Here is a 20,673-nt window from a genome sequence, read left to right as displayed (position 1 = left end):
CAGGGTCTTAGGAAGAAGGGAGTCTTAAATCGAGGGCTCTTGAAAGGGATTCAGTTTCACAGTACCTTATCCGGGATAACTGTGCGTATAGCTCATAGCTGTAACACTAATGCATGCATATTCCAGAGATTTAGATCTCACGATCAGCATAGTAAACTAACATGAACAGGCGTAGGGTAAGCATTGGCGATTTTCAATGTGCTGTTCTCAGAAAATACAAGGTATATGTGGGTGGATTTGTTCGCACCGAAGAGAGAAGGCATTTCCCCACACATTCAGTCAGAGGGCCTAGGAATCATTCAATTTTCCAAATAATAATAATTCTATGTCGCTTTTAGGCACATGTGTGTGGCGTCTACACAAACCACAGCTGTGAGAAGTATCAAATATAAGTTAAGACTGGCTTTCAATCGTTAAAGTGACGGTCTGGGAATAGTTTGTCTGCTTCGCGTTGTTCAGTTCTATTTGTGGAGATTCTGGATCAAGTTTACAGACGTCATAGCTACATCTAGATTTCTCTATTGCCTCCTGTAGCACCCGTTCATGAAGCACAAGAACGCAAGAGACAAGACAGCCATCTGCGACCTGATCATGGAGTCCAAGGCAGAGGTGGTGGAGGTGGTGGTGGACCTTGACGAGGACGAAGACATCAAGGAGATGAAGGTGTGTTATCAGGTGAATTGGTGCAAATGAACGCTAGAAACACAAGTGTTCACATTTTGAACACATTTCTGAAACAAGTTTTGAACACTTTTCAGTTTGTGACATAGTACTTAGTTTTACTGGCAACAGAGGCACACATGATAAACACGATATTGTGTTCACAAGAATTCATTTGAACACTATGTGTGCTACTTTTTCCAGTAGAAATATATACTATATCACAAAGTGTTCAAAACTTGCTGCAGAAATGTGAACAAAAGAGGAACACTTCTGTTAACAGTGAATATGTGTGCAAGGTTAAACTTTTGAAGATGATGTAAAGGAGTAAAAGTTGAGTTTTCAGGAGAATGCGCGTAAAATGAATTTGTGTTCGAAGAAGAATTAAGGAGGATGGCATCAAGGATATGAAGGTGTGTTTTCAGGTGAATGTGGGCATATGAATGGTGTCTAGGAATGTTAAGTAGCCCTGAGGGTGTAAACACACATTTTCCTAGTATGAAGATTTACTTACAGGCTATTTTACAATTTCATTTTTTTATTATTGTGAAGGGAAGTAATACATTGAAAAGTGTGGACCTTTTCTGATCTTTTCTCCGTGGTTGTTTCCCTTGAGCTTTCTGGGAACTTTGGCTTGTTTAATGAAGCAAGGAAAGAAAGCATAGCTGTCAGTTTTGGGGATGTATTTAATTCAAGACTAGGTATCATGATAGAAGAAGATGTGTTTATTAACTGGCAAGGAGGAAACTCTTGTGCATGAATACAAGTATGCTTTGGCTGAAAGTCACTTTGGGAATGAGTATACCCAGAACGTGTAAAACAAATGTCCTGAAAGATGTTGAACAGGTTAACAATTAAGAATCCAAACACAGATAGACTGCTAACGTTCCAAAATACAAAACAAGAAAGGTGAGTATTAGAACAAAACAAGGCATTCAGAAGTACATCCACCCAATGGTCTTTATAATAAAATGACAAACGAATAGTTATGAAACAAATGAACAAAATGACAGTAACTTGTCTGAATGTGTTTTGGGTCCAGTCTCTGGCAAGGAGATGTCATCGATAATTCACTGAGGGAACAAAAAACAGTAACTTGTCTGAATGTGTTTTGGGTCCAGTCTCTGGCAAGGAGATGTCATCGATAATTCACTGAAGGAACAAAAAACAGTAACTTGTCTGAATGTGTTTTGGGTCCAGTCTCTGGCAAGGAGATGTCATTGATAATTCACTGAAGGAACAAAAAACAGTAACTTGTCTGAATGTGTTTTGGGTCCAGTCTCTGGCAAGGAGATGTCATCGATAATTCACTGAAGGAACAAAAAACAGTAACTTGTCTGAATGTGTTTTGGGTCCAGTCTCTGGCAAGGAGATGTCATCGATAATTCACTGAAGGAACAAAAAACAAAAGGTACAGTGGAACCTCCTCTTAAGACCTCAAACAAATCTGAGAATATGAGGTCTTAAAAAGGAGAGAGTCTTAAAATGGGGGGATATTTACAGAGGTTATAAACAGAAAATCTGAAAAATCAATGTCTTAAAAGGGGGAGACATATATTTTTTTATGAATGAAAACCTGACATAGCATTTTCATGCGAAAATATAATGTCGCGCAATTTTTTTTCTGACTGGGAACTAAGGCTGATACTCATAAAAAATGCCGTGTTTTTCCCCCTCAAAAAGATCCTCAGGTAACAAGTGGCACAAATGAGTCTTTTATGTGTTTTTGCTTGATAATTAAATAAAAATATTGCAAGGAAAAGTGCAAACATCCAGTAAAAATTTTGTCGTGCCACCTCTCCCCATTAATTGGGGGGGGGGGGGGGTGGGGGGGGGGGGGGAGGATTCCACTGTTCCACTATTCATGATGATGTGACTTGTGATGATAAACAGTTAACAACTTTTTGTGGTGTGTCCAAACAGCGCCAGATGAGTGACGACACACGATCAATTGACCTGGACAGTGTCTCCGGGTATAGCACAGACAACGACGCCAAGAACAGAGAAAAGGTATGTGTCGGATGTCATCCACCTCTTGTTTGCTTATATCAATTATATTTGGCTCACGAAGTGTAGCCTATGCGATGCTAACTTTTGTCTGTCTGTGCGTGCGTGCGTGCGTATGTATGTATGTATGTATGTATGTATGTATGTATGTATGTATGTCTGAGGTAGAAACTTTAACATTTGAAGACGTCAAATTACATTGACGTCACATTATGACGCACGAGGGTTAGACGTCACGCGATGGAATTACTGAAAGTCTCGGTGATTGTTATTTTGAGCGGGCCGAGACTATTTGGCAGTCGTGTCCATGTAAGTAGGCTACATGCAGACAGACAGATCTAGATCTAGTGTCTCGCTTTCTTGCAGTTTCACCTATGCTCTTTCTGTGTGTGTGTGTGTGTGTGTGTGTGTGTGTGTGTGTGTGTGTGTGTGTGTGTGTGTGTGTGTGTGTGTACTGTGTGTGTGTGTGTGACGGAGTGATTGAGTTTGTGTTACTGTTTGTCGATTTCTTACGTGAGCCTTGAAGGCTTCGCCTCTTGTTTTGAGAATGGTTTTAGCTGTTATTATTTTGTTCTTCCTCTTCTTCTTCTGCGTTCATGGGATGAAACTCCCATGTTACATGTATACTCATCTTTTTTTTCACGTGTGGGTTTTTACGTGTATGACCGTTTTAACCCTGCCATTGAGGCAGCCATACGCCGATTACCGGGGAATCATTTTGGTCATCTTCCTGTGCTTTTGTATTCACTGAAGAATAAAACAAATTTAAAAATAAGAGAATATAACACATTCATGCTGATCTGACTTGTGCTGATAACAGTCAAGTTAATATGTAATACAATTTACAAACAGACAATTGTGAGAACACACTGTACATTGTCCCATGAGTGTAGCAAACAACCAACCCATTGAAAGAGTTCATATTTTATGACAGTTAGATCAGCCATCAGTTCGGCGGAGAGTGAAATTAATATATTGTTATGGAACAGCGATTTTGTGTGCATCAACAGGCGTGGGAATTGTCTGCCGAAAGGCAAATTTCCGCCAATTTTTTTGTTTTGTTCCGCCGAAAAAGCAAAAGAGTCCGCCGAAAAAATAAATGGGGGAGGCAAAAATGGTTCTAAAAACTGAATTTAATGGCAAACTTGGAGCTCAGATGACACCAAATTGCACCATTTGGGTTCTTTGGAGAAAAACAATTCCCGGGGGGGGGGGGGGGGGGGGGCATGCCCCTGAACCCCCCTTGCAGGGCTAGGCGCTTCGCGTCGTCGATTTTGCTATTACTTACACATTTTCAGCCTTTTTTACTTTTTTCAATTCCCATGCCTGGTCAACCTTTATTTTGTACTTAGTATTTTTTTCACTGCTAATGTTAAGATGATTACTTAGTCAGTAATTTCTATGTGTTTTGTTTGCGTATGACTAATTTGGCTGTGCAGCCCAAATTTGTAGTGATATTCACAAATTTGAATAGACGGTCTTGTCTTTATACACCCTCAGAAGATAAAAGGGTATCGTGACCTCTGAATGTGCTGTGCTTTTAACTCCAACTTGCCAAAAGAAAGAGAAAACACCTCCACGATTTGTTGCTGTTGCAGAGCGAAGAGAAAGAGTTGCGGAACAAAGAGAAGAAAGATAAAGCAGCAGCAGCAGCAAAGGAAGAGGAGGCGAACAAAACCTCCCCCAAGACGACCCCAGCCCCTGCACCACCTCCCCCTTCATCAGCCGCCCCTCCAGCCCTTCCCAGCCTTGAAATCACTGTGCCTGAACCAGCTCCCAAAGCTGAACCTTCACCGCCTAGAGAAGTCACGCCCAAGCCTGAAACCAAGCCTCAGAAAGAGGTCACACCACCACCGCCTCCTGCAGCATCAGCGGCAGCAGCAGCAGCAGACTTGGAGGAAAGGCCGGGCGCAGAGAGAGAGGAGGATAAGTTGTCGGACGAAGGTCTGGGAGCCAGCAGCGATGAGGTGTCTGATGGAAGTCAGGTAAGAGTGGGGTTATGTGCGCCTTTCTCTTTTTGGGGAGCTGTTAGAGTTGTTGTTTTCTTTCTTGTGGTCTTGCCTTTCTCGTTTTTCTTGACTATGTTGAGGCCCCTCAATGCACTCTGTGATCATACGTTGTGGTTGGAGCTTTGTACAGACAAATGCGTGCCAGCTGTTCATGGTCATTATGTACAATTATTTTATGTCAATGTTTCTTATGCTGTAAAATGTTAATTTTGAAGAGAAAATGGAAAAGCTGTAGGAGATGATGTTGAAGAGGAAATATTTGTGCATGCATTTTAAAAGGAAAATAAGAAAGGATTTGTATCTGATTTCATTATGCTGTACAGTTTTGCCTTTAAGATGGTTCTGTAGCCGTAGGACTATAACTTTAACTGACAGAAGACTGCTTGATGTTTTGGGTAAGAAGGTAAAACAAAGTATTCAAACAATCAGGATTAGAATAAGGAAAGGAATGTAGCTTTCCACATAATTGTTTTTGATGACATCTTGTTTCTTAGCTGTTCGAAGCACGCAACAGAACTTCTATTCCTTCAAAGAGACTCACCCCTCGATCGGTAAACTGCCATACTTAGCACATTACATAATAATCACTGATTTGATAATCAACCTAATGGTCTTCATTTCTCAGTAGCTAGCACTAGCTGTTCACAAACATACTGGAACACTTTTACAAATCGACTGTGTACCTGTATCTTTGACGTTATCGCTCACATCATGATCATGATTTCATTTGTACTTGTAGCTGTAGTGCAGCATTCTGTACACTTTCTATACAGGTCTGTATTTCTGTCTCTGTGTAATCATTGTCTGTGAGGTGAAACTTGTCACAAACTGCTTTTGGATGGCTTTTTATAGAAGTCTTTAAAATGAAACTTATCCATACATAATGCAGATATGCTTGATTTGCTAAAGCTTTTGCAGCTGGATTATTTATATTTGCAGGGAGGGGCTCACAAAAAGCCAAGATTGCTTTGAGACATGTTGAACAGAGTTTACAAGGTTTCACTATGATGATCTCATGGGAACAAAAAAGGGACATAGTCTTGTGACAAGTTACACTTAATATACTGTAGATGCCACTCCGGCTTCTTGTAGCTGTCTGTTTTGTCTGGTGCGAGCCGCTTGGTGACTAACGTAAAGTCATGTGTCTCTTTCCTCTCTGTCTCTTTCCCCCCTCACAGAATGAAAGCCCAGCCAAATCTGAGAAGAAAGAGGAGGTCAACGATAATGTGGCCATGGCACAGGACATGCTTGAGGAGATTATCGATGAGGTGATGACCTCAGCCACCGTTAGCCCCTCGGTACCTGGGGTGGTCTTTGAGGTCGTCACCGAGTTTGTCACCTCTGGTGAGCAGGCGGCAGGAGAAGAGGAAGACGAGGAAGATGAGAAAGGGGAAGCCTTTGAGTACAGTGAAAATGACATTTCCGACATTATCGACTCTGAGAAGGAGAAAGATGCAGGGAAAGCCGAGGCCGCGGCCGAGGCGGAGAAGAAAGGCGATAACCTGGAGGTTCAAGAGGTCAAGGTCAAGGTCACAGATGAAAAGGGAGAAGAGCCCAAGGTCATCACCTTTGGCGGCAAACCGGTTCCGGAGACGGGTGTGGTCATTATCAACGGCTACGCCAAGTCTGTCAACGACTCGCCTGCAGAAGAGAAGAAAGCAGCTGCAGGAGGAGATGCAAGCGCTGCCAAGCGACAAAGTGCCATTCCACAAACTGACCTTGACACATTTGAGACGCGGATAACCAATCAGCACGGGTCAACGGAAGATCTGGATGTGTCCAACCCTGATGATGACGTGTCTGACAGAAAATCAGACACTGGAAGCGTCAACACTATTGACAGTGTGGAGAAGGATCAGGAAGGAGAGGCTGGCGCAAGTGCCCCCGCTACCGCCGTTGTAAGGCGTAAGAAGGGAAACATTCGACCCAGAAATGTAAGATATTGCAGTGTGTGTTTCTCTGTTCTTATGTGTGTTTTCTTTGGATAATGTGTCCAAACAATGTCTGTGTATGTGTGTAAATGCGTGCAGTCACATGGACGTCTTTGTGTGCACTAGTACACGCACACATGTGAGCTTGTATTCATTTACTTATGAATGTGTGAGTGTTTGCACTCCTCTTTGTAGTGCAGTTTTCTATCTTTTTTATCCTGTTTCTACAATGTGAAAGCCTTCATTGTTGTGTTGAGTTCTGGAGAGAAAAAACCACCAGGTTGCTGTGGCAAATCTTGCACATGCATCCGTCAGCACGTTTGTGTGAAATGAGAAAAATATGTTAAAATTTTTTGCTGTCTGAAGAAAGTTTTAAATTTTGATATTTTCCAGCATATATTTCTTGTGTCAGAAGAAAGTGTTAATTTTGACATCATCCAGCATATATTTCTTGTGTTCAGAAATAGACATGAAATGCTTTCCTGATGGTCCGTTAGTGTTATGTGTCACTCTTGATGGGTTGTGTCCCTTTAGCTTCTTTGGCCAAGTTTTAATGCTTTCTTGTTTTCTTTTTTCCAGAAAGAAGTTTGAAACTTGTAAAAATGTTGAAATGAAACATAAAACCGTTAAGTGTATGGATGTTGGAATCAATCTTTTTAATAAGGGTAACAGCCTTTGGTATTCAGAAATTTTAAGTCTTGTTTTGAATTATCACAAATTTACCAGGATAATTTGAATCATGAGTATATTGAGCATGTTTTCTAGCACCAACATTTGTTAGCTATTTGACACCCTGGGATCTGCACTGTACTCTGAATTTATAATACTTATTCTGTAAATTGGTGTAAACTTATATTGGCTCTAAGAAAATGCAAAGCTAGGCTTTCAGTTTCCCCATCTTGAATTGCAAAATCATATACATGGGAATTTAGAAAGTTAATAGCGCAGTATTATATTGTCAATGCATTGCATTTATTCTGCTACTGCTACAAGAAATTGTATATATCCATTTTTTTATTTTTGCCTAGGATTAGTTGAAGCATTAAAAGGCTAAAAGCAACTCGTACTGCTGGTTTATTGTTTTATAACTTTAGTCAAATCAAATTGCTATCATTCTTTTATAAGTCTTGATACAATTACAAACCTAGATATCGCCTTAAAGTCAGGTACACAACTTGCATAAACCTAATTACTAAATTAGTTTCGGTTGAGAGGCTTTGTGGTGTCTTTACTAACTTTTTAAACCGAAAGTTTATTCTTGGTCTAGTTTTTAATTAACACTCATGCTGTCTTTAGAATTAGAACTGAGTGTTAAGTGTTTGTTCTCACTAAAGCAATATATTGTCTTCACTGGGTGGCCAGAACATATCATTTTGTTAGAAAAATGCTTAACTGTCATTACACTATACAGTACTAACACAATTTTTTACACTTTATCAACGCTTCTTTTTGACTCATTCCATCGGACTTTTAATATCATCAGCGAAGAAACTTATGAGGGATGATGGGTAATTTAAGATCTTCCCATCCCCTCAGTACCACACTTTTGCCTCACGTACCTGTCTCCAAAATGTAGACTTTTGAATTGATGTTTCAAAAAAATCCACTAAAATATCAATAAAAACCTCTGCTGGCATTACATTATTATCATCTTCTTAGTACAGTCTCAGGAGCAGTTGATAGATGGAACAAGGACACTTTCTTCCCTCTTGATAATATCTTTGTTTTTATCATTTGTTGTAGTTGTTTTTATCACCAAATAGAGACCGGCACGGTTGGCCTAGTGGTAAGGCGTCCGCCCCGTGATCGGGAGGTCGTGGGTTCGAATCCCGGCCGGGTCATACCTAAGACTTTAAAATTGGCAATCTAGTGGCTGCTCCGCCTGGCGTCTGGCATTATGGGGTTAGTGCTAGGACTGGTTGGTCCGGTGTCAGAATAATGTGACTGGGTGAGACATGAAGCCTGTGCTGCGACTTCTGTCTTGTGTGTGGCGCACGTTATATGTCAAAGCAGCACCGCCCTGATATGGCTCTTCGTGGTCGGCTGGGCGTTAAGCAAACAAACAAACAAACAAACCAAATAGAGCATCTAGCTGGGTCCTAGGGTAATATGACTGCTTTTGGCCACATTGTAGATTACAATCATGCTGGTTTTTCTCTTGTTTTTGTAGAGAACTGCAAGAATTTAGAGTGCTCTAGTTTCAGAGATGACCAACAATTTCCCTTAGTTTGTTCTGTAGCTTGCAACTTTTAATAGAACCAGTTAACGTTTGACATATTTTGACCATAGTCTTTAAACTGATCCACATTTTGCTTAGTTTTAGCTGTCTGTAGTTTGCCAGCGTAGTTTCTGTCAAATCTTTTGCAAGCATTCTTAGTGTCCTACTGGTCATACCACCGCCTCCTTACAGCTATTTTCGGTGTGTCTTGTTAGTGTAGTAAGTATTAAGTTCATTTTTAGTGCTATCACGACCAGTGACTGCTTGTAATGTATTAGGTGCTTGATCGTTTGCGCAGTATCTTTGAATAGCAGCGGAATATGGAAACAAATGGAAAATACAACAGCAACCAGTTTGGGCAAATTCTTCATCAAATTTTTGTCAGACAGTCGCTGACTTCTTCAGGATGTTAAAAAGGAACATGGTTCCACAAAGGGTATTGTGAGGATGACATGAATGGGCACAGTCTCATAACAGTTCTTGATGACTTGATACAGGAGAGCAAATCGCACTATCGCACCATGACCAAGACCAGGACGTACATGAAGGACGGCAAGGTCGTGACCTCCACCACCACCAAGGTTGTGGTCAGCGGCCAGGAGAACAAGGTCAAAGAGGAACATAACATAAGGTAAGAAGATATTTTTGAAAAAGAGTAAAATGTGCTGTGGGTGTCTTGTTTGGTATTTTGTGCATGTAATATCTGTTTGTAAGGAGACTAAAAGAGTAAAATATCCTGTGGGTGTCTGTTTTGGTAATTTTTGTGCATGTAAATGTAATGTCTGTTTTATTGGTGCATATGGCTATGTCTGAAACCAGGTTTCTGTCAATGTGAAGTGTGAATCATAACCAAATGTTTATACCCCACTTACAACAACAAATTGTCTGTGTCTTGAAGTGTCTGTTTTTGTGGTAAGTGGCTTTGTAGTGTTTTACTAATTTGTAATAAGCAGTCTTGAAGAGTAAACTGTCCTGTAGATGTCTGTTGAATTTTTTTGGACATGTAATATCTGTTTTTGTTGGTGCATATGGCGATGTCTGAAACCAGGTTTCTGTCAATGTGATGTGTGAATCATAACAAAATGTTTATATCCAACATACACCAACAAATCATCTGCGTTTGTTCTGACCTGTTCTCGTTTTTGGTCAATCTGTGTTGCAATGTTTTACATCTATGGCTCAGTGACAAGAGTTCAATCGTTAGTATGGTGATCCTTGGACAGATTTTTACATTTCTCGTGTCTGTGCCTAAATAAAAGCTTTTAAGCGTTGCCATTAATGTTTTCCCTTGAGCAAAAAGGCTGATTGAATGCATAGCCATTAGCACTGAAGCAGTGTCCCAGTGCCTGATTGAACTACAATGTTTTGCTACATTTCTTGGAAATGTCAATGTTTGCCAGACATCTTGAGTTTCAGTCGTCATCTTTATTACGGTTCTTGCATCATTTTCCACCACCAAGAAATCGCTCTCATGTGTTTGAAATGTCAAGACTCAAAAACGCTCAACAAACAAAAAAGGCAGTTGTGCTGGTCTCTTGACGCTAACAAAAATAGTTTTTGTCGTTGACATTTCCTTCCCAAAATGGCGACAGGAAGTTAATTGGACGTTGTTTTTACCCTTGCACACCACTTTAACGTTCTTCTTTGGGCAGCTGTGCTATTGATTTTGGTGCTTTTATTTCCTGCACAGGGAAATTAGTCTCTCTGGCCTTGCCACGTTCAACTTGGAGGGGTTTAACTTGTCAGTCAGGAAGAAATTTGTGGGGGCTGTTGGTGTGAGAAAGTGGTGGTAGAGGGATTTAAGGTAGTGTTGGTAATGGAAGAAGAATAGAGGGTCCCAATGATGGTGCACTTTTACCATTTTTGTATGTGTGTGCCTTTTATCAATTTTGCACTTTTGTGTGTCTTTTACCTATTGTGGCCTTTTTGTTCCTTTAGTAATTCTGTACTCGGCCTCTTACCCATTGTGCAATTTTTTTTAACCTTTTCTAGTTTGGGATCTGAGTTTGGGGTTAGTCTGGAAGAAGGCGTACTTGGTTGCCTGAATAGATGCTTTTCTGTGAATAACAAAGCCGTTTTTTCGTCACTTCTGGAACACAAGAGATGAGACATAAATGCAATTAGGTAGTTTTTGCAAGAAGACAGGTCTGGTCTTAAAAGACACAGGAAGACTGATGGTCTTGTCCAAGAGATGTTATGTGTTATCTGCATATGCGTCATACTTGTAGTTGTTACAAACAACTGAGTAGTTAAAAATCAACTGATAAACCATTCAGTCAATGTATGAATCAGTCATTCAGTTAATCTATCAAACCAGTCAATCAGTCATTCATTGAATCAATCTATGGGTCAAAAATGAATGTGCCCTTGTAGACTTTTACCATTTTCTGGACAACCATTTTGAGAACTTAACGCCATGACTCCTTTTAAGCAAACATTAGGACGTAATCAACCCTTTCAGCCTCAAGTTTTTTGACTCACATACGAAGCAAAAGTGAGTCTATGTACTCACCCGAGTCGTCCGTCCGTCCGTCCGTCTCGGCGTCCGTCCGGAAAACTTTAACGTTGGATATTTCTTGGACACTATCAAGTTTATCAACACCTGATGCGGCCTGATGGTGTATGGTTACAAGATCTCAAAAAACATGTGCGGCAACTTGACCTCACTTCAAGTTCAAGGTCACAGGGGCCGTAATTGTTGTCTTAAAAACGACCATTTTTCACATTTTTGCATTTTTTTCTGAAGTTATCGAGAATGGCAACCTTAGCTATGTATGCTATACAGGGCAATGTAAGCCCTATCTTTGGACACCAGTTTGGTTGACCTTGCATCAAGGTCAAGGTCGCAAGGGTCCTTTAAAGTTGGATTGTATACATATTTTGAAGTGACCTTGACCCTGAACTATGGAAGATAACTGTTTCAAACTTAAAAATTATGTGGGGCACATGTTATGCTTTCATCATGAGACACATTTGGTCACATATGATCAAGGTCAAGGTCACTTTGACTCTTATGAAATGTGACCAAAATAAGGTAGTGAACCACTAAAAGTGACCATATCTCATGGTAGAAGGAGCCAATAAGCACCATTGTACTTCCTATGTCTTGAATTAACAGCTTTGTGTTGCATGACCTTGGATGACCTTGGGTCAAGGTCACTTGTATTTTGGTAGGAAAAATGTGTAAAGCAGTTCTTAGTGTATGATGTCATTGCTAGGTTTAGTTATTTGACCTTGACCCTGAAGGTCAAGGTCATGTAAAGGTCAAGGTCAAGCATGTGAGTCTATGGGCTTTGCCCTTCTTGTTTAGTTTTTTTTTTTATCTAAGTGGATTTGTTTGTTTATTTGAAACTAGCAGTTAAGCCCGGCTTCGCCCGGGAGTAAGCGGAGCCCTGTAGCAATTTAAGACGCTCGCTATCCCATTATCATTAGCTTTACCTCCTTTGTTTGGATACAAAAAAAGAGTTATCTCCCTTACCTTCTAGAAATTTCCGGAACTGTCCAGTTAATTTTTCATTCTTCATTTCTTCCCCTCATAGGAGCAATAGCGAGTCTCTAATATCACTGGCATGATGTGCTTGCTACAGGTGAACAGTAGGCACTGAACTGGTCTTGCACCATATAGGCTGTATTCAATAAATGGGAGGTCCATAATCTGAAAAAGGAAACAATGAATCAAGAAACTAAAACCCAGGTGCACATCTGCGGCACCTAGGGAGTGTACGTGCACACTATCTTGTTCCTGCCTCTTGCCATCTCAGAGGTATGGCGACCACAGACAAAAAAGAGTTATCTCCCTTACCTTCTAGAAATTTCCGGAACTGTCCAGTTAATTTTTCATTCTTCATTTCTTCCCCTCACAGGAGCAATAGCGAGTCTCTAATATCACTGGCATGATGTGCTTGCTACAGGTGAACAGTAGGCACTGAACTGGTCTTGCACCATATAGGCTGTATTCAATAAATGGGAGGTCCATAATCTGAGAAAGGAAACAATGAATCAAGAAACTAAATCCCAGGTGCACATCTGCGGCACCTAGGGAGTGTACGTGCACACTATCTTGTTCCTGCCTCTTACACACACACACACACACAGACAGACACTCTCTTTTATTTATATGTATAGATGGCAATCATGTAGCATTAGGGAAATTGGTTGTTTCATTGCAAAAGGGTTTCACATAAAATAGATCGATTTGGGTGGGGACAAAAGTTTTGACATTCCTGAAAATAAGTCTGACTGAGCGAATGGAAAATTTCTTTTGGGAACTGTAGACTTGTTTCAATTGAATGCTGAATTTGAAGCACTTGACTTCAGACACAAGTTCGTCTGCAATCAGGCAACGATTCGAAAGCACTTAGCAGGTGACTGGTGGTGGTTGCGGGTAAAAGGGGCGAATGAGATATTGGACTGGAGATTTACAAGTTGAAGTGATCAGACCGTCTGAGTTTTCAAAGTGAAGTGATCGCACCCGTCTGGCGTGATGTGTGAATGGCATTGAAAACGCCGAGGAGTGGAAGGGTCTAGGAGAGCGAGTTGGATGTGAGCATATATTTGGGTGGGTGGGTGGGAGAGGGGATGAGGGGAGATGCCATGTAGTGGGATAGAATGGGGGTGGGTGGGGGTCCGGGGATTGGCGAGATAGAGATAAAACTAAAAGGTATCTTTGAATGGGTGGGGATAGATGGGTGAGGAGGCAATATAGAGTGAAAGGTACCATAGGATATGTAGAGTGAGAGGGTTGGTGGGTTGGTGATGCTAAAACGGTAAGGTTCTAGAATGGGATGTACAAGGAGAAGGGGTCAAGAGGTCGGGTCAAGGTCGAGTAAAAACCCGAAGGACGAGAGGTCGGCTAGTAGACCTGAAGAGCAGGGATGGGTTAATTGATGTCGTCTGCAGCCCGTCATTGCGTCAAGCGCGATCGACAGCCATCAAACAGAAGTTGCTTCCATTGAAGTTCAACAACTCACTCTCACTCTCTCTCTCTCTCTCTCTCTCTCTCTCTCTCTCTCTCTCTCTCTCTCTCTCTCTCTCTCTCTCTCTCTCTCTCTCTCTCTCTCTCTCTCTCTCTCTCTCTCTCTCTCTCTCTCTCTCTCTCTCAATCACAGACAGCTCAACAACAAAAAGCTGTTGAAAGAGGACACACACATACACACAGGGTTGGGCAAGAAGAGAGTGAGAGGGAGGAAAGGATTTGCCGGCGAGGATGGCGGCTCCTGGTCCCGATGCCAGTGAAGGAAGTTGTTAGTGTTTGTCCAGTTCCCTTGACCACACAGCTGCCGCCATGCTGCGCGTGTTTGTCACAATCCGACCCGTCAACACAACATCTTGTGCGGTTCTTTGGCCAGCCCATTTTTGTCCTGCAGCATTTGACCTTCTTGGTTTTTCAGGTTTTTTTTCTAAACGTTGTCGATTACTGTGTCGGTTTTCGATTCTCAGAAGCTTACGTCTTTAGCCCAAAGGCTACCCCTACCCCCTCTCTCCCCTTCCGACCACCCCACCTCTATTTTATATATTGAAAATCTACAAATACTGCACCATTGGGGCTTCTTGGATGATCTTTTTGTATTTTATGTTCTTTTTCTAAACTTTGTCGATTCTCCGTACCATAATCTCTTACCTTGCTTTTTTTAAACGAAATTATGACTGTTACTTCGCCATTGGCACTTCTTGGATGTTCTTTTCGTCGGTTTTTTCCGTTTTAGTTTTTTGTATTGAAAATACATGTATACAACTCTTCATCATTGATGCTTCTGGGATCATCTCTTCGTGTTTGTTTTTTCTTTAACGAGACTTCGTTGATTCTCCATACCATACATCTCTTACATTGCCATTATTTAACGACGCCTGTTTCTTTGCCATTGGTCAAATTTGTTTTCGTTTTATTCTTTTATTTTTTATTTTGTTTTTAGTTGTAGTTAATTCCCGGAAGTTATCTATTGAAGGCAAGTCATCTGTAGTATTTGGTTGTCTTGAAAGCGAACGTTGGACTTTCTTTGAGTTTCTTTTCGTTTTCGAAACATTTTCGATTCTCCAAAGCTTCTTACTGTGTCTATTGAAGACAAGTCGATCTGTAGTGTTTGGTTCCCTTCAAAGTTACCATTGGACCTTCTTGGAGCTTCTTTTCTTTTCTTTCTTTCTTTCTTTCTAAAAGTTTCGGGTTATCGGAAGCTGCTTACCGTACGTGTCTAAGAAGGCAAGTATGTCTGTAGTGTTCGGTTTCTTTCAGTTACAAAGCGACGGTTGTTGCCGAACAGGAAGTTGATCGCTGGAATTGCTGGTTGCGAAACTCCGTGTTTGAGAACAGCCCCAAAAAAGTCGATGACGTCCATGTGGGGACTGCTCTGGCACATTCTTTTTGATCTCCAACCACCACCACCACCACCCCCCCCCCCCCCCCCCCCGCATAAACACACCACATCCCTTTTAAGCCCCCGTTCCCCTTTCCCACTGCACCCGCCCCCTTTCAATTTGTGGTTGTCCTTATATTTCACGACAATAAAAGCATGGTGCCCCCCCCCCCCCCCCCCCAAGTCAGCTCTTTGCCGATATACACACTCGACACCCAACCCCATGGCCCAACACCTCATTCACCATCCCTCTCCCAACTAATCCTGACTTTCAGACTCGGTCTAGGGATTTTGAACTGTGAAGTCGAACGCTCTCAGTTTATGGCCTAAAAGTAAAACCACCGAGGGTTTTACGTCTCTATATATGTCCCCGGCGGTCTGCTGGTGGTGACAGCCAGACGGTCCATAAACAGTCCGACTCCAACCCGCAGATTAAACATAAGATCGGTCGCTGACTCCCAAGAGGATTCCCCCCCCCCCCCCCCTCCCCAGCTAATTCCTTTTACCTGATTTAATACGCCTGTTCCTTTACATGGCTTCCGACGCTCTTACGTTGAGTGGCCACGGATAGGTCTTATTGGGTGGAAAAGGATTGGAATATAAATGAAAATAAATATAAATACGACTTGTATGCGGAAAGTAATAAGATACAGTGAGATTGTGAGAAGTATAGCTCCAGACATATCATAACGTCACAGTATCGTATTTTCGGTTATCCCTTCAGACATGCCATTTTCCGTGAATTTACGGTTTTCCATAAATGTCAAAGCCCCTGTTTGTGTGTGTGTGTGTGTGTGTGTGTGTGTGTGTGTGTGTGTGTGTGTGTGTGTGTGTGTGTGTGTGTGTGTGTGTGTGTGTGTGTGTGTGTGTGTGTGTGTGTGTGTGTGTGTGTGTGTGTGTGTGTGTGTGTGTGTGTGTGTGTGTGTGTGTGTGTGTGTGTGTGTGTGTGTGTGTGTGTGTGTGTGTGTGTGTGTGTGTGTGTGTGTGTGTGTGTGTGTGTGTGTGTGTGTGTGTGTGTGTGTGTGTGTGTGTGTGTGTGTGTGTGTGTGTGTGTGTGTGTGTGTGTGTGTGTGTGTGTGTGTGTGTGTGTGTGTGTGTGTGTGTGTGTGTGTGTGTGTGTGTGTGTGTGTGTGTGTGTGTGTGTGTGTGTGTGTGTGTGTGTGTGTGTGTGTGTGTGTGTGTGTGTGTGTGTGTGTGTGTGTGTGTGTGTGTGTGTGTGTGTGTGTGTGTGTGTGTGTGTGTGTGTGTGTGTGTGTGTGTGTGTGTGTGTGTGTGTGTGTGTGTGTGTGTGTGTGTGTGTGTGTGTGTGTGTGTGTGTGTGTGTGTGTGTGTGTGTGTGTGTGTGTGTGTGTGTGTGTGTGTGTGTGTGTGTGTGTGTGTGTGTGTGTGTGTGTGTGTGTGTGTGTGTGTGTGTGTGTGTTTGGCAGTCAAAAAAGTACTAGTAGGTATGATAATGAACCGCATCTTTGCTCGCTTCAGTAAATTTTCTTTACAAAAAAGTGGAGATTTCAGAATCCCATTCCGATGTTAACCAAAGTAAAATGAAGGAAAAAAGCAGTAAGATACAATGACAATCGGGTAGGGATCGGGCCTCATCTCAGCTTGTTCTGTGATTCTCTGTTCGTCTGTCGCTGTAATAACTGATAAGCCGTTGAAAGCACTGAAGAAACGTATCATATCTCGTGTTTGTTGTTTAGTTTGTATATATCGATAATACATGGCAAGTCATTGAAAGCAGTGGAACATCTCTGCTTGTTCCATCTTGTTTGTTTGCTTGTTCGTTTGTCTCTCAGTTCTCGGGTAATCGATAAGGATAAATAGAGCGTCATTGCAGGCAATGCGTGGGAATGAAGGGGAAAGCAAAGTAGAGTGTTTTATTCTGTTTCAAAAGGGCAATTTTAAAAAACACCATCAAAACAACTGAAACGCGATCCAGCTGAGTAGGTGTGTTGCTTTTTATTTTCTCCAAATGCGTTGCTATTTCGAACAAGAGCGGAGGATAAGATGATTCGGTTATTCTTGCTTGTTCAGTCGAGTCAGCAACAAGGAGACATTTCAGGATGATAGTGAGTACCATGTCTTCAAATATTTTAAACAAGTTTTGTACTAAGGAACCGCAGGGAGAGAGTAAATGCCGTACCTTCAAATGTGAAAGAAAAATGGGAGAGAGAGAGAGAGAGAGAGAGAGAGAGAGAGAGAGAGAGAGAGAGAGAGAGAGAGAGAGAGAGAGAGAGAGCGAGAGCGAGAGCGCAAATACCATACCTACAGATGTTTTAAACAAGTTTTGTATTTAGACACTTCATGATGGAAACAACAACAATATCTTCAGATTGTTAATAATCAAAAAACAAGAAAGGTAGGTTGTTGGAACGTTTGTTATTGACAAAACAATACATTCACAGATATTTCGACCCAACGGTCTTTTAAGTGAACAGACAAACAAATATTCACACAAAAATTATCTTGATAGTTCTATCAGTTTACGTCCACTCGTCAGGAAGCCGAGCGAATGAATGAATGTATTGTTTTGTCAATAACAAACGTTCCAACAACCTACCTTTCTTGTTTTTTGATTCTGAATTTTGGAACGTTGGCAGTCTCTTTGCTTTTGGATTTTTTTCAGATTGTTAAGTTTTGTGTGTTCTTGGTAGTGAATGACTTTTCCCCCCAGATCACCTTAATGGTTTGGAGTCTTTCTGATATCGTGGGTTATGGACGCAAATGACACTGACCTCTTTCGGTCGTGAAACTGTACTGGTCAGTTTTATGTGTAAATAAAGCAGAGACGGACTCCCAACAATCAGTGTAGAGCAAAATCAAAAATGTTTCTTGTACACTTACTGTGGCGAATGGCACTTTCACAAGAGTCTCGTAGCTTGCCTTCTCGGAAAATCAGCTTGCAACTTCGCAACCAAAATGCGACATTGTGCCTAGCCCTGGGAGACTGGAGTCTGAGACATGGACGGACGAAAAAAGAGACAGAATTCCACAGCATGGTCCATCTAGATATTTTCTTTGTGGACGCTGTGTAAGGCACTTGCAGGGCCTTATTGTCGTGCGTTTTGGCCTTTGGGTACCAGTCAAACATAACTCTTCCAAAATTCTGCAATTTTGCAATGTTGTTCTCAGACCTCGGTCTTCGGTCATTGACGCATAGTTATTTTAAACTGACGTATGGTTCTGGCCGGTCGACTGTCCGATAGTTTTGACATGCAGGAGCTCGTCTGACTACATATGTTCGTAGCCGGGGCTGAGGGGCACGAACCCAAAGTGGGTGCCACCCAGACGGGAGAGAACAAACTGCGGGGTCTGATTCGTTGACATCTCAACTAATCTCAGTCAGTTTCAACCAATCCAACACTGCGGCTGGCTCCCGTTTGTGTGGTAACTTTCTCGTGCACCACAGCCCTGGTCATTTTTACCTATTCGTGTGATCAAATCCATGCCTTTTCTGACCTCTTGTCATCTTCGTCTGGGAACAACAGTGATTTTGCTGACTTTGGCTTCCTGTTGATAATAGTCCACCTTCATTGTTACTACTCTGCACTTAAATGTACTTCAAAGTTAGATCAACGCCCTTTGATTTCGACATCTAATTCAGAAGGTCACCACCAAAGCGAATGTTATCTGAAATCTCAGAGAGCTTACTTCAAAGCGTAGCTGATCTAGCAGCAAAGTTGCGAGAGAGAGAGAGAGAGAGAGAGAGAGAGAGAGAGAGAGAGAGAGAGAGAGAGATAGAGAGATAAGATATCTCTTTATTATGGGGGCGAGGACGCCCCCATTCTATACGGATAGTTTAGAGGTTGACCATGGGCAGCGCCATTTTGTTGTGAAATACGTCATCAGTTTGTGTACACAGGAAGTTGTGACATCCGTCACCCTATGGGAGGGGTGAAGGCAACATTGTTCATCTGTAGAAAGTTGTGAAATCCGTCACCCTATGGGAGGGGTGACGTCAAAATTGGTCATCACAGAGTTTGTGTAACACAGGAAGTTGTGAAATACGTCACCCTATGGGAGGGGTGACGTCAAAATTGTTCAACAAAAACATGATATGTCGCATTGTGCAGGGTCAACTGCAACAAACACAAACCGAGCCATTCATACCTAGCTGTATTTGAGTGACTTATATACCCGACATTTTTATTTCTTATTTTTAGCACAGGTGTAGGAAAAATCATGAACCAAAATGTTATTTATTTTCTAATTTAACATTTTTTTTTACAAATATGACCATGGTCTTTTAAACATACAGTGACATTAAACATTGTTATGTTAAAAAAAAGAAAAAAGAAAAAAAGCTTTTGTGCACAAATCAGAAAATACATTGTACATTTTACCTACAGGCCAAACAGTGTCTGTTGGCGGCAAAGGGCCCAGCAAGTTGCTATTTTTAGATCGATTAAAAGTTGTCAAGAACAGGCGCTTACATTTGGATGTGTCCACTGATAGTAGGTTTGGTTGTGATCAATCAGAATGATGTAGGAATAAAAATGTATGACAGTTTGGTATGATGACATGTAATTCAAATATGCTGAAATGTAATATTATACATGATATAATATTATTATGGCTGTTGCCATGACCATGAACCCCAAGAAAGGTTTAATGTTATGTAAAATCAAAATACCAAAATCAAGCACCTACTAATCTGATCTACGGTGCGGCTTGGACCTAATATGGATGGACACGCAACTCGCTCAGCCAGCCAGCGCTGCGAGACTTACAGCGGCCAACTTCGCCGCGGCGCGCTCACTGGCTCAGTATTGAACATGCGTCAAGGCCGATGCGCGTAGATTCCCAGAATGTTTACTTTCGGTTAGATTCTTCGACAGCATTCGCAGAGGTGACTGCCGTATTGTGTACCGCAGTCAGAAGTAATTTATTACTTTTGGGAGTTTAGTAACGTGATATCAGTTTTCAATTGTTCGTTCACTTATATTGCTTTCAGATTTAACACACAAGAAACAGTAGCACGGTTTTCGTTGCGAAAATGTGCATTGGCAGTGCTACGCGATCGAATTGTGTATTATGTACACGCGGTGTTCTTCTGGAAAAGACCGCGTCAGTCGTTCAGCCCGCGAGCGGTGGGATGGGGGGGTTCACATGGTTTGTTTGTTTCAGAACCACACCCATATACACACATTTCACATGTAAACCATTTGTCCGCCCCCTGTCGATATTTATCGACTAAGTTCCTTGTTAGTTTATTAACGAGGGTAATAACATACTCAAACGGGTATTGTTTCACATCCATGAGGGAGCTGTTTTTATTTTAAGAGACAGAGAAACAAGATAATTCTTTATGAGTTTATGAACGAGGGTAATGCCTAATGGCATAAGCAAACTAGTATTTTTTTACATCCAGCTCTTGCCCATGAAAGAACTGTTCTGATTTTTTAAGAGAGAGAGAGAGAGAGAGAGAGAGAGAGAGAGAGAGAGAGAGAAGGAGGACGGAGGGAAGGAGAGAGAGAGAGAGAGAGAGAGAGAGAGAGAGA

General features: G+C 41.7%; 1 protein-coding gene across 3 annotated transcripts in view; it reads left to right on the top strand.

Annotated features, from left to right (window-relative positions):
- The window catches only part of LOC138981490 (serine/threonine-protein kinase 10-like), a 106,114-nt gene that overhangs the window by 14,828 nt on the left and 70,613 nt on the right, over positions 1-20,673 (top strand). Inside the window, exons 8-12 of one of the 3 annotated variants that reach the window (XM_070354429.1) lie at positions 535-663; positions 2,584-2,670; positions 4,266-4,652; positions 5,855-6,610; positions 9,323-9,456. In XM_070354429.1, the coding sequence (XP_070210530.1) occupies positions 535-663; positions 2,584-2,670; positions 4,266-4,652; positions 5,855-6,610; positions 9,323-9,456 (1,493 nt within the window). Of the gene's footprint in view, positions 1-534; positions 676-2,583; positions 2,671-4,265; positions 4,653-5,170; positions 5,228-5,854; positions 6,611-9,322; positions 9,457-20,673 lie in introns of all 3 variants that reach the window. The other 2 variants (XM_070354428.1, XM_070354430.1) reach the window with 2 other exon arrangements.

The sequence above is a fragment of the Littorina saxatilis genome, linkage group LG12, assembly GCF_037325665.1.
Source record: "Littorina saxatilis isolate snail1 linkage group LG12, US_GU_Lsax_2.0, whole genome shotgun sequence".
NCBI classification, from domain to species: domain Eukaryota; kingdom Metazoa; phylum Mollusca; class Gastropoda; order Littorinimorpha; family Littorinidae; genus Littorina; species Littorina saxatilis.
Note: the sequence above shows the minus strand (reverse complement) of the source record. Positions and strands in the feature narration are given on the sequence as shown.